Source organism: Athene cunicularia, assembly GCF_003259725.1.
Source record: "Athene cunicularia isolate RWA chromosome 3 unlocalized genomic scaffold, athCun1 chr3_part1, whole genome shotgun sequence".
Taxonomy (NCBI): Eukaryota; Metazoa; Chordata; class Aves; order Strigiformes; family Strigidae; genus Athene; species Athene cunicularia.
Window position 1 is genome coordinate 6,478,860 of NW_020799097.1, and position 12,516 is coordinate 6,491,375.

Genomic DNA, 12,516 nt, shown 5'->3' on the forward strand with positions numbered 1-12,516 from the left:
GAATAAAATACTTAAAATCTGTCTGAGTTGGTGTTTTGGGATCCCATAACCCATGTGGCAGCAATACGTCATGGTAAGAATGTAGTCTGACTGTTCAGAAGATTCCTACACAGAATGGGTGAGAGAGGTGCCCAGGGTGGACACCCCAAAAGCTGAGTGTAGGCACATACACCTATCTCAGAAGGTATTGCCAAAGAGAGCAGAGTATCTATCAGCCACTTTCTCAGGCACTTGTCCCCTGGATGCAGACAAGCTTCCTTTTGAAACTGGCAATCAGAGCTCCAAACTTCCTTCACGCTTTAGGTATGTGGATTCCTCTTCCCCATTGGGGTAGCCAAGTGAGTAGGCCACTTACATAGGGCTGGGGACACCAAGGTTCAGGGCATCCTTAGCCCAAAGAAGTTTGGACCCATGACTGCTACCTCACATATGTGTGCCCAAAAACCTGGTCACAGGCTCCCCTTTCTGAAGTTGAACGTAAAATCCCTGGTTCAAAGAGAGGAACTGAGTAGGAACTTGAGTCAAAGCTCTGATAATACATGATAATTCCTCTGACAACTCCTCCCAGCAAAATGCCACCAATGTACCTGCTTCTGATTTTCAAAAAGCCCTAAATATGAAAAACTGTAACTCCGAGCTCTGATTAGCTAGGTTATGTTTGCAAATTGGGCAAGGGCTATCAAGGACAAATTCAGCCACAGCCTCCAGTTACCACACCAAAAGGGTGGGAAGGCCTCACAGTCATACAGTCACCGCTGTCTCCTGTGATATAGCAGGGAAGCCTGGCACTGAGAATACCCAGGTCTGTATAGTCTCTTCAGTCAATTCACATCTTACTGGCAATGCCAGTCAGTATGCCATTCATTAGAGGGAAAAAAAAAAAAAAAAGGAAAATTATGAGACACAGTGCATTTTTCACATTTGCTCTAGGAAAATAGTCACTGCATTCTTCATTGCTTTTTGTAGAACTAGACACACTAGAGATTTATATCTGCTGTTTTAATTATAGAAAATCATACCAGAATCCTTCATCGTAATGTTGACAATTTTAAGAATCGACCTTGAGGTTCCCCTTGAAACTTTTCTTTCTATTGAATAGTGGAAGCTGGTTGTGATGATCCGATCAAAGTGATACCAGGTCACGTTCTCAGATGTTGAATTTATCTCACAAATCAGTCTTACTGTATCCCCTTCAAAAATGTCTCCAGGACTCACAGTGAAGTTTGTCTGATCTGAGAAGACAAAGAGCAACATTCTGCATTATTGTCATTTCAGCTCACATCTATATGGTGTCCTCCATCTCATGGGAATCCTGGGTGTTTCACAACTAACACACACTCAGCATCAGTTGCAGGGCACTACCTCTGATAGGCTATGCAATTTTCCTGCAATACATTCTTCTCCTATTTTTGTCAACCAAAGATCCCAGAAGGTTTTCTGCAGAGAGCCAGAAATATTATCACCACCACTAGTTTCTAAATAGATAAGATGGGAGGGGAAGCAACCAGGTTAAAGAGAAGCAATCGGATTAAAGAAAAGCAACCAAGTTAAAGTAATTCTCTGAGACAGACAGTCCAGCACTCGGGGCACTGAGAGTGCAGCACCTCTGGGGCATTTGATCTGGCAACCGAATTGTAACACACTGTCCAGCAGCAGCATGGAAAATGTGCCAGGGAAGCTAGGGGGAACCTGATCTCATGTAGACTGCAAGAGGTTTTTGTTTTGTTTGAAGAAGTGGGAAGTGCTGGCAGCCTGATATGCCGAGAGCTGTCTCGGTTCTGGAGGTGAGATTAAGGGTATTCAATCTCTCTCCCATGGAGAGACTGCATCAGGGTTCCGTGGAGTAGCTGGGAGGATTTGATTTTCTGTGGGAGGTACTGCATGCACATTCATCTCATCTGAGTCCTAAGCTTTGGTGGCACAGGATGAAATGAAACAGCCAGAGAAATAAATTTTTTTTTTAAGGTCTGCTACCAAATAATCAACAGTGTAAGACAGCTACATGGTTCAGGCTAGAAATACTAAAGTAAAGGTTGAAGGAAAACACTGAGACACCTTAAACTTACTAGTTATTTCTGTTGTGAAGGTAGATCGGTTTAATTGGTAAAACGCATCGAGAAATTGTGGTACAATTTTGTTGGCACTTGCTATCTGAGCGAAGCTTGCTGCTCCTGCTTTTACCTCGTAGTTCACAAAAACACTTCCAGGCCTAAACAGATACAAGAAATAGAGAAGAACCAGGATTAAACATCCTTGCATATTAGTGGTTTTCTGTTTTGTGGTGACCCATCTTTCATGGATAGGAAGGCTTCACAGGGCTCACCTGTGAAGGCTCCTGTTGTCACTCACAACTTGCTCTGGTATACAAGAAGGTTGTGCTACACCTCTTCCCAAAGTAAGAACACCTTTATGTGACATCTCCTTCATCTGCTGTCTATTTCTAGTAAAGCTCCCTAAATTACAGCTGCATTTAAATATTTGTGGACTTAAGTAATGTCTTTTTTATCCAGATCCAATGTTATATCCAGAGTCAATGTACTAATTCATCTTCCTGATGACCTAGGAAACGATGTTAGGTTTTCTCCCCTTTTGGGTAGAATTCATTCTTTCCCACAAAAGGTTTTGACCCAGATGGATAATGATTATGTATCTTGGACTTTTGCACAGTAGTGAATTTTACTCACAGTCCCATTTCCATGCTAATTGTTGGGCTTTCCTTTGCAGCTCTTACATTGTTATTCAATATGTACATACTGGGCACAGGTTCTAGCCAGAATGAACGTAGTCTTTGCTGGCCAGTGTCTCCTTGGGACTGGACAGAAAGATTTGTGTCTTCCAGGAAAAAATGAAATTGTTTACTTACATGAAACCAGTTACTGTTGCCGATACAAAGCCTGGTAAACATCTGTAGCTGGCGTGAAACTGTAAACAAAGACATATTACATGACATAAGTCCTCTGCATATTACTGTCCGTTCAATACTGATGTGAGTAAGGGCTGGTGGCATATCTGATACAACAGGCCTGGTGCTGTCCCAACTGTCACGAGTTAAACTTCTGTTGGTGGTTTCATTCTATGTGTGCTCATGTGGATTTAAGCTGGGACAAATAATGTGATTTTTTTTTCATGCTTTTGATGCAAAAGATTCCTAAATACTTCCCCGTCAGCCACCATATTAAAATGAATGGGCGTATTGGCAATGCCTTTCAACGGAGGCCAGCTCCGGCTCACTTTGTAGCTACCACTGCTGCATACTTCACAGCTCCCCACAGAGACAGTGACAGTGCACCCTATTTCCCAGACATTTAGGGTAAATAGCATATTTCTTAGAGGGATTTCTACCTTCAGAAATGGAAAACTAAAGTAATTACCGCTTTTTCAAGGTCAGTTTTGTATTTTTTATAAAATTCAGAAGAAGAATTACTGAGATCATCCAGAAAGTCTGTGTTGAGTCTGACTGACATATTCATTACAATGGGCTCTTCCATACCACATGAGTCTGTAAGAAAAAAATAAAAATAAATGTAAAAATAATCTTAAGCAATGCTTACAAAGTGACTCCTCAGATTTTCTTCTAACTTCATCATAGAATTATAGAATCATATAATGGTATGGGTTGAAGGGACATTTAAAGAATATCTAGTCCAATTTCCAGCCTGGACTTGGACACTTCGAATGATGGGGCATCCACAACCTCTCTGGGCAACTTGTTCCAGTGTCTAACCACACACACGGTAAAAAATTTATTCCTTATATCTAGTCTAGATCTACCCTCTTTAAGTTCAAAAAAAATTACACCTTGTCCCATCACAACAGGTCCCAGTAAAATGTCCATCCCCATCTTTCTTATAATCCCCCTTTAATTACTGAAAGGCCACAGTAAGATCTTCTTGGAGACTTCTCTAGGCTGAACACCCCCAACTCTCTCAGCCTGCCCTCACAGGGGGGTGCTCCAGCCCTCTGATCATCTTCATGCCTGTCGTGTGCTGAGGGCCCCAGAGCTGGACGCAGTACTCCAGGTGGGGTCTCACGAGAGTGGAGCAGAGGGGCAGAATCTCCTCCCTTGACCTGCTGGTCATGCTGCTTTCGATGCAGCCCAGGATGTGGTTGGCTTTCTGGTCTGTGAGTGCACATTCCTGGCTCATGTCTAGCTTTTCATCTACCAGTACCCCCTAAGTCCTTCTCAGGAGAGCTGCTCTCAATTCCTTCATCCCTCAGACTGTGCTGATAGTGGGGTTTGCCCTGACTGAGGTGAAGGACCTTTCACTTGGCCTTGTTGAACTTCATGAGATTGGCACAGGCCCACTTCTTGAGCGGTCAAGGTCCCGCTGGATGACATCCCTTCTCTCTAGCAAATCAAGACCATCACTCAGCCTGGTGTCATCTGCCCACTTGTTGAGGGGGCACTCAATCTCACTATCTAAGCGATTGATGAAGATATTAAATAGTACAGATCCTTGAGGATATCACTTGTTACTGGCTTCGACTTGGATGTTGATCTATTGACTATAACTCTTTGGATGTGACCACGCAACCAGTTCTTTATTCATTTAACAGTCTATCGGCCAGACCCATATGTCTCCAATTTAGCAGCAAGAATGTTGTGGGGGATCATATCAAAGACCTTGCAGAAGTCTAGGCAAGTGACACCTATAGCTCTTCCCTTGTCCACTGATGCAGTCACTCCATCCTATAAAACCACTAGATTAGTCAGGCATAATTTGCCCTTCATGAAGCCATGCTAATCCTAAATCAAAACCTTACAACTTGTCAAGATTCATCTGTATAATAGGGAAGTTGGGTTTCTCCTAATTTTCTCTAATTTAAATGCCTGTCATCTGCTAGATATCTAGACTCCCTCTCTAGTTGATGCAAAGCTGTAGACACCTTCAGAAGGTGATAGACAGCTTTTCTACGATGGTTAAATTGCTGTATTGCTCCAGTTATACAGAGTTTGGATGAATAACTTTGATGAGATACTCAACTTTCACACAGTGAAAGTTACACAGGATGAATCTCCACCTGTATTTCACTGAAATGATTGGAAAGATCCTCAATGACTTTAGGAAAGCAATATTCTGAGTGAACACCCATCAGTGGGGACAAAAGAATATAAAATGCTTAGAATATAAAATACTGGAATTTTCTAAGCTGGGTCCATTTAAAGATATGTCTATACCATAAAGGAAGGAGCATTGTACCCTGGGCCTTCTAAGGAGTGTGCAGCTTCTATGTGGAAGAGATACTAGCTCTAGTCCTTGAAATAGTATAGCAGTATTGATGTGGGCCTGCCCTGTGATAAAAGCATTGCCTCTAAGCAGAGCTGATTAGAATGGGGATGCTGACAGCACTGGACTGCTTCCAGCTCTAGGGCCACCTCTGGGTATCTCTGCATGCTGTCCCATCACAAATCAGAGGCAGAGCCTCATATAGGTTTCTCTTGGATTGCAAAGACAAGTAGTGCCCCACCCCAGTGCTGACAAGCCTAAGTGTCCAGTCATCAGTCAGGGGCACCTTGTCATGAGAGTCATGAAATAAAACCAAACAAATGCTGGGGGGTTTTTTTGGGTTTTTTTTTGTTTTTTTTTTTTCTCTTGAGCACTATGGCACTCTTTGGTCACATTTGTAAGTTCCTCTGTTGCAAATCTGATGAGATGAAACTTGCTTTGCTTAGCAGAACCTGGAAGTCCCAAAGGGGCATGTAAGTGATTCCAGGGGCTGGGGCTCCAGTATGGCACTAAATATCTGCAAGTACTTGGGTCAAGGTGGACACACATCAAAGAGAAGAGCTCCAAACCATCACTACAGACTTTCCGCATTCATAGGCAATGTGGTAGCCAGCTCAGTCCTGGTGTGCTGCTTTATCACACCTTTAACATTATTCCATCTTATAACCAGTATATGAGTTGTATCATGACAAAGTTCAATGTTCCTCCTTACCTTCAGTCTGAGGCTCACAGTAAGGCCTGTAGAATGGCATTTCCATCATGTAGCTGCAGGGCAGGTCGAGTGCTAGGCTGTCAGAAGGACAGGTTATCAAGTCACCGCACACCACACTTGGCCAGGCATATCCATTTTCACAGGAACAACAGCTGTTGTTCTCCCCACTGGGCAGACAGACTAGTGTCAGACAGAGAAATACTATTAGAATGTAAAACAGAGCATAACATATTGCATATTTACCCTGCTCTATCTTTATACCAGTGATCTCAACTCAATGTTGCCTTCTTGTGAGTTCACTTGAATAATGCAAGCATGATGATGATCTGATGCCTTGCAGATCTTACTATACTGCTAATAAATGACTCGCCAGAAATGGAAACCAGACTAGTACAGGGATAAGTCCGAACAACAACTTTTAAGTAATTGAATGGAGATGTGAAACCTGATCCTAAAAATTTACCTGGCATATTGGCCAGCATCCTATGATAGTTTTCATATTCGATATTTCTGTATTGCATGGGCTGAAAGCAAATGTTTAGGCATTTAAAGATTGTAGGAGCATGTAATGGTCTTTCAAAGTCCCAGTGGTTAGTGGGATGCTTTGTCATTCTGACTGTATCCTGACAGATGCTGCATGAGAGAAGGTAACATTATTGCAACATGCTTTAAAGGCATCTTCTAATTAAAAACCAGAACAAAACCACTTCACTGTAAATTTTTCTGCTTTTAATGTGCCACTAGCAAATATATTAACAAAGTGATTTTCACACACTGCATGTGACCCTGAAGGCCTTAGAAGATCCATTTGCATGTTGTTTTGAGAACTGATGAACACTTCCTGTCACTGCTTTATGGGCCAGCGATAGGAGGGTACCAAATCCCCTCCTCTACTGTTGTAAATCCTTGATGTGTTTGTATATCCTCCACTGTATTAGTTACTTGGTTGTGATAGTGCACAACCACAATTCATGTAATAAAACCTGTCAGATATCTTGCCCTGTAAGAATATGTATAGTGAGCTATATCAGGAAAAAACTGCGTCTCATGCACCCTGTCTCTGTCAGGGTCAGAGTACAGGCTCTTACAGCGATTTACATTCCAAATCCAAGTGAAGGGAAGTAAACAGTCTGATAATCGCTGTCGTAGTTTCCTGTAACTTTAAAGTAACTGAGACTGCTTGTTAGTCAAACTGGAGCAAAATCCTTTGGCTCAGGCTTCCTCTGACTCTGTCCCTTCCTTAGGAAAAGAAAAACATCCAGGAGTATTCCTAATGCCAACTTTATATAAAGAGGTGTGGTGGGATGCAGATAACAAAACATGCTGTTGTGTGTTAGAGCTTCAGCCTTGTTGAGTCTTTCAGTAGGTAGCAGAGATAGTTCAATTTTGCTGATTTCTTAGTGTGATGGATGGTAAAACTGGGAGAGATCAAATACTGGCAAAAAAGCACATCACCCAGAATATAAAAATAAATAACCAACCCACCTGTTGTAATGTTGATGTTTGAAACTGTCATTTCTACATCTGAAATATTTGTTGAAAGTGGAAGTGTAAAGTTTTTGAAATAGTCTTTGATTGGCTCCAGAAAAGATGAATCCATAAAGCTTACTTCAATGTCAACGGTGTACTCCACAGGGGGAAGGTCAAAAAAAAGCACTGAAAGAGAAATAGCACGAGACTGAAAAGCTCTGGGTGAGGGTAAATCACAAATTGATGGCTTCCAGTTTGGCATTAGGGCTCTTTGTTGTTATTTGATAGTAGCTTAGTGTAGCATTCTGCTTAGGAAATCTTCCTTCCTACACAGCAGATGTTCTGCACATGTTTTATCTGCTTCTTGTCTGACAAAAGCCATATTTCTTTGGTCTCAGAGCAATAGGAAGCTGATACAAATGGCATAATATATACAGGGAAAAGCTGTCTTGTTTCTTCTCTCTGACCCAGCAAGTGGATGGGTTGTCAACCATAGACTGAAGCCATACAGGAATATCTTGTGATCCCTGTCTGGCTTAGGTTCTTTTCTACACCATGCATTTCAACTTGCATAGAAGCTGTGCTCATATATGTCATCACATTGATGGCATCCAGAGGGACCTGGACAAGCTCAAGATGTGGGCCCATATGAACCTCGACCAAGTTCAACAAAGCCAAGTGGAAGGTCCTGCTTCTGGGTCAGGGCAATCCCCAGTTTTTTCCCCAGGGCAATCCTCAAATGAGAGATTGAGAGCATCTCTCCTGAGAAGGACTTAAGGGGTACTGGTAGATGAAAAGCTAGACATGAGCCAGGAATGTGCACTCACAGACCAGAAAGCCTGGGCTGCATCAAAAGAAGAATGACAGCAGGTCAAGGAAGGAGATTCTGCCCCTCTACTCCACTCTCGTGAGACCCCACCTGGAGTACTGTGTCCAGCTCTGGGGCCCTCAGCACACGACAGGCATGGACCTGTTAAAGAGGGTCCAGAGGAGGCCATGAAAATGATCAGAGGGCTGGAGCACCTGCCCTGTGAGGGCAGGCTGAGAGAGTTGGGGATGTTCAGCCTAGAGAAGTCTCCAAGAAGATCTTACTGTGGCCTTTCAGTACTTAAAGGGGGCTTATAAGAAAGATGGGGATGGATATTTTGCCGGGGCCTGTTGTGCTAGGACAAGGCATAATGATTTTAAACTGAAAGAGGGTAGATCTATATTAGATATAAGGAATAAATTTTTTACAGTGTGAGTGGTTAGACACTGGAACAAGTTGCCCAGAGAGGCTGTAGGTGCCCCATCCCTGGAAACATTCAAGGCCAGGTTGGATGGGGCTCTGAGCAACCTGATCTGGGTGAGGATGTCCCTGCTCATTGCAGGAGGTTGGACTAGATCAGCTTTAAAGGTCCCTCCCAACCCAAACAATTCTATGATTCTATGTCAATCTCTGACAAGACAAACTTTTCCACCTCTTTTGTTTGTGCCTTTATTACTGTTCTGGTTTTGGCTGGGGTAGAGTTAAATTTCGTCATAATAGCTTGTATGAGGCTGTGTTTTGGATTTGTAATGAAAACAGTGCTGATAACACAACACTTTAGTCATTGTTGAACTGTGTTTACACAGCACCAAGGCTTTATTTTTTTCCAACTCTTTCCAGCAAGTAGGTTGGGGGTCCACAAGAAGCTGGAAAGGGACACAGCTGGGACAACTGACCCTAGCTGATCAATATGATGTCACACACCATATGACCTGGCACATGATGTCCACACCATATGACGTCATGCTCAGCAATAAAATCTAGGGGAAGAAGAAGGAAGGGGAAGACATTCAGAGTTATGGTGTTTATCTTCCCAAGTAACTGTGACATGCGATGGAGCCCTGCTTTCCTGGAAATAGCTGAACACCTGCCTGCTGTTGGGAAGTAGCGAATGAATTCCTTGTTTTTTGCTTTACTGATAAAACTGTCTGTATCTCAACCTATGAGTTTTCTCACTTTTACCCTTCTGATTCTGTCCCCCATCCCACTGCAGGAGAGTGAGTGAGTGTCTGTGTGGTGCTCAGCTGCTGGCTGGGGTTAAACCACAACAGCTACCTCCTCCTTGATGATCACAGTTCAGTACCTCAAGAGATCCTGTCCCCAACAGCAATTGCACCCTTGGCTTACTAGAAACCTTCTGTTACCACACGTTTGTGTACGTACTGTTTCGCTTCTGCCTTTGCATCTCTGACTGGAAGCTTTCCTCTCCTAGCGCACTGTCAATCTGTGAAAGAAAGAGAGTGAAGCTCTGAGAAAAAAAAAACACAACGAAGTGAAGCTTTAGCTGCCATTGCTGGCATGAAAGAATTAGTGAAGAGAATACTGGCATAGATAATTTTTTTTCCCTCCACCAATCTCAGCCCCCTGCTTCCCCCACCCCACCCCAATCTTCCTCTTTAAACTGACTATTTGTATCTACCAAGCAGGGAAATGTTAAACACCAGCTGAGAGATGTACTGAGTTTGCAGGTGACCCTTGGCATATCTCTGCAAGGCAATTGCCTCATCTTAGCAGGAATTCTGCATCTGAGCTGCAAACTGGCTAGGTGGCTGATGCAGTGCACTTAGTCTTGGGCCAGCCTTGCAAATTGCTTGGGAAACTGGCCACTCAGCCTTTGAATCCTGAAAATGGACTCGTATTACCCTTTGCTTTCCTCTTTGCTCTGAGCTTCCAGCTCTTCAGCAACAAAGCCAGCCTGAGTAGGAGTAGAAAGGGGATTGAAATGTCTTGGCTCCAGCTCAGGTGTCAGGTCAGCTATTTTGTGGGCCATCAGTAGCACACAGTTGACCAGGGCAGTGGTGGCACAATTTCAATATGACTGGGTTCATGCAGGGTGCAGCCAAGTGAGATGCAGACCATCATATTTTTTTTAATCATGCCCTAAAAATACATTGGCACCACAGTTAGCAAGAAAGGCTAAAGAACAAGCAAAGACGCAGGCAGGAAATGTGTGGCGTTGCCAGTTTCTTGATTCCTACTGAAATCTTTATTTACAGAAAGAGTGAATAGCTTGGCAACTCTTAAGTCATCTCTTTACATAAAGGAACCATCTGGTGTGTGATTAGAGCTGAGCTTCGTATCGCAGCTGTGCTGGCAGTGAAGATCTCAAGGTGCGTTGACGTTTTTGCACTGCTGGGGTACTACCTTTCAGTACTACCTTTGAGTACTACCTTCCAGCTTAGAGACTAGCTGTGAGACTTACAGAAAGCCCACCGCTGATCCACTTCTCCCCCCACGTTTAGACTCTGTGGTTTCCTTTTTCAATTATTCTCCCACACAACTGCAGGTTATTGCAATATTTCACACCATTAAATGTCTCATTTGCAGGGTGTACTGTGGATCAATGATGTTAAAAAATGAGGTGTTACTCCTCTCGTGAAAATGCTTAAGTGCTGAGATGGAGTCAGTTTGAAAAAAAAACAGAGCAAAGAAGATACTTGGTCACTATTAGACATCAGCCAAAGGGCAGATGAGGCTGCTGCAACCAGCTATATCTTAGTTTGCCAAGACAGGGGATGGAGGCTGAAACAGCTTAAGGAGTTCCCACCTTCCTCTTAATGTTTCTTTTCCTTTTTTCAACCTGTTCAAAAAAGCTCATTGTGTTCTTGTCAGTCCCTGGAGTGCTAGGGGCTGAACATAGATGTTAGAATACATTTTGGTTTGATAGGGTTTGTAATGCCGAAGACACAAAAAAAAAAAAAAAAAAAAGTATTTTCTCGTCTAATTGTGATAGACCAAGAGTTGCTGGATTTGTAGACTAGTTTTCTTTACCAGACTATACTAACTTCCATTTGGTCAGTCCCTTTGTTTCTCTGTTCCTCTTTGTCCTTTCTAGTTATGGACTATTTGTGCAGAAACTGTCTGTTAACATATACAGGGTGAAGCTCAAAATGCCTTTCTATAATTCACACTAGTGATGAAGCGAAAGAGGTATGTGAGGATTATTGAAAAAGTGGGAAACTGAAGGGAAGTCTGAGTCCAAGTGCAACGTTTAAACACAAGTCACTCAGGAGTGGCATTTTGGTCATGTGTAATTGTCCTACTGTTTTAAGTCTTGAGACTCCTGTCACCTACCTGTAAGCACCTATTGTGCCAGAGCCAGTTTTGCTGGCATGCCAATTCTAGGCAAGATTTATTTCATTTCTGTGTCCCACGGGATGGATAATCCCATCCAGGAACAGCATCCATGTAACTGTTACCTAGGCTTAGCTCCAGGGACAGCAATTTAAATCCCTTGCAAACTAACACACGTGAGAAAAAAGTGAGACATTTCACTCAGTTCCTTCTGGAGAGGCTTTAAGACTGGGAAGCAGGAAGACCCCAGTTCCTGGATTTCTCTCTCTCCTTTACACACTCAGGAGACTCTGGGTTCAGTTTCCCCACCTGATCTTATACCAACTTCTAACCTTTTGTGGATGTAAAGGAGAGCTGTAGCAGCTGGGTGCTACAAGTAGAGACCAAATGAAAACCAGTGGGGCTGGGAAGGGATACTCACCACATATTGGATGAAGGGATTGAAGTTTGAGTCCTGTGATGTCTGGCAACATGCTGTGACCAGTAGAAACAGGCAGTGGAGACCTGCAGTAATTGGGGATGGCATTGTGTCCAGTGACTGCTGTACGGCCTGAGAGGAAAATGAAGCAAAAGGACCAGGGAATTTTCAGCCGACTCGTACAGTAGGAAATACCAACACACTCTATGAAGACAGGATGTTCAGACTTTTTCAGCACACTCTGCCTGTTGACTCCATGCAAGACAGAGCATGGAACAAGGTCTGTACTTATTCCTCTGCCACGGTGATCAGACTCTTTCTCTTATATTTTTTTTTTTTTTTTTTTTTTTTCATGTCAGCTGTACCTACTCAAAACAGGGAGAAAGAAATCACTTGGAGAAAGCAGAATCCTAAGTAGATTCCTAAAAGGGACAAATGACATGCTAGAAATTCATCTGCCATGAGAAAAGTTGACTGTGGATCTTCAAATGTTCCTCACAGTGGTACTTGGCAGACGCACAGCCAGAACATGAGGGAATAGTTAGAAATGTTGCTGTCAGTGAGGGCCTGTCCCATTGCAGCAGGG

At 43.1% G+C, this 12,516-nt stretch overlaps 1 protein-coding gene across 1 annotated transcript in view; it reads right to left on the bottom strand.

Annotated features, from left to right (window-relative positions):
* Window positions 1–12,052, bottom strand: part of ADGRF5 (adhesion G protein-coupled receptor F5) — a 29,161-nt gene extending 17,109 nt beyond the window's left edge. Inside the window, exons 1-8 of the mRNA XM_026846098.1 lie at window positions 11,934–12,052; window positions 9,602–9,662; window positions 7,426–7,596; window positions 5,941–6,120; window positions 3,372–3,499; window positions 2,864–2,922; window positions 2,067–2,209; window positions 1,020–1,232 (exon numbers count right to left, since the gene is read on the bottom strand). Coding sequence (XP_026701899.1) covers window positions 1,020–1,232; window positions 2,067–2,209; window positions 2,864–2,922; window positions 3,372–3,499; window positions 5,941–6,120; window positions 7,426–7,596; window positions 9,602–9,662; window positions 11,934–12,038 — 1,060 coding nt within the window. The 5' untranslated portion in view covers window positions 12,039–12,052. The remainder of the gene's footprint in view (window positions 1–1,019; window positions 1,233–2,066; window positions 2,210–2,863; window positions 2,923–3,371; window positions 3,500–5,940; window positions 6,121–7,425; window positions 7,597–9,601; window positions 9,663–11,933) is intronic.
* Window positions 12,053–12,516: the final 464 nt, after the last annotated feature.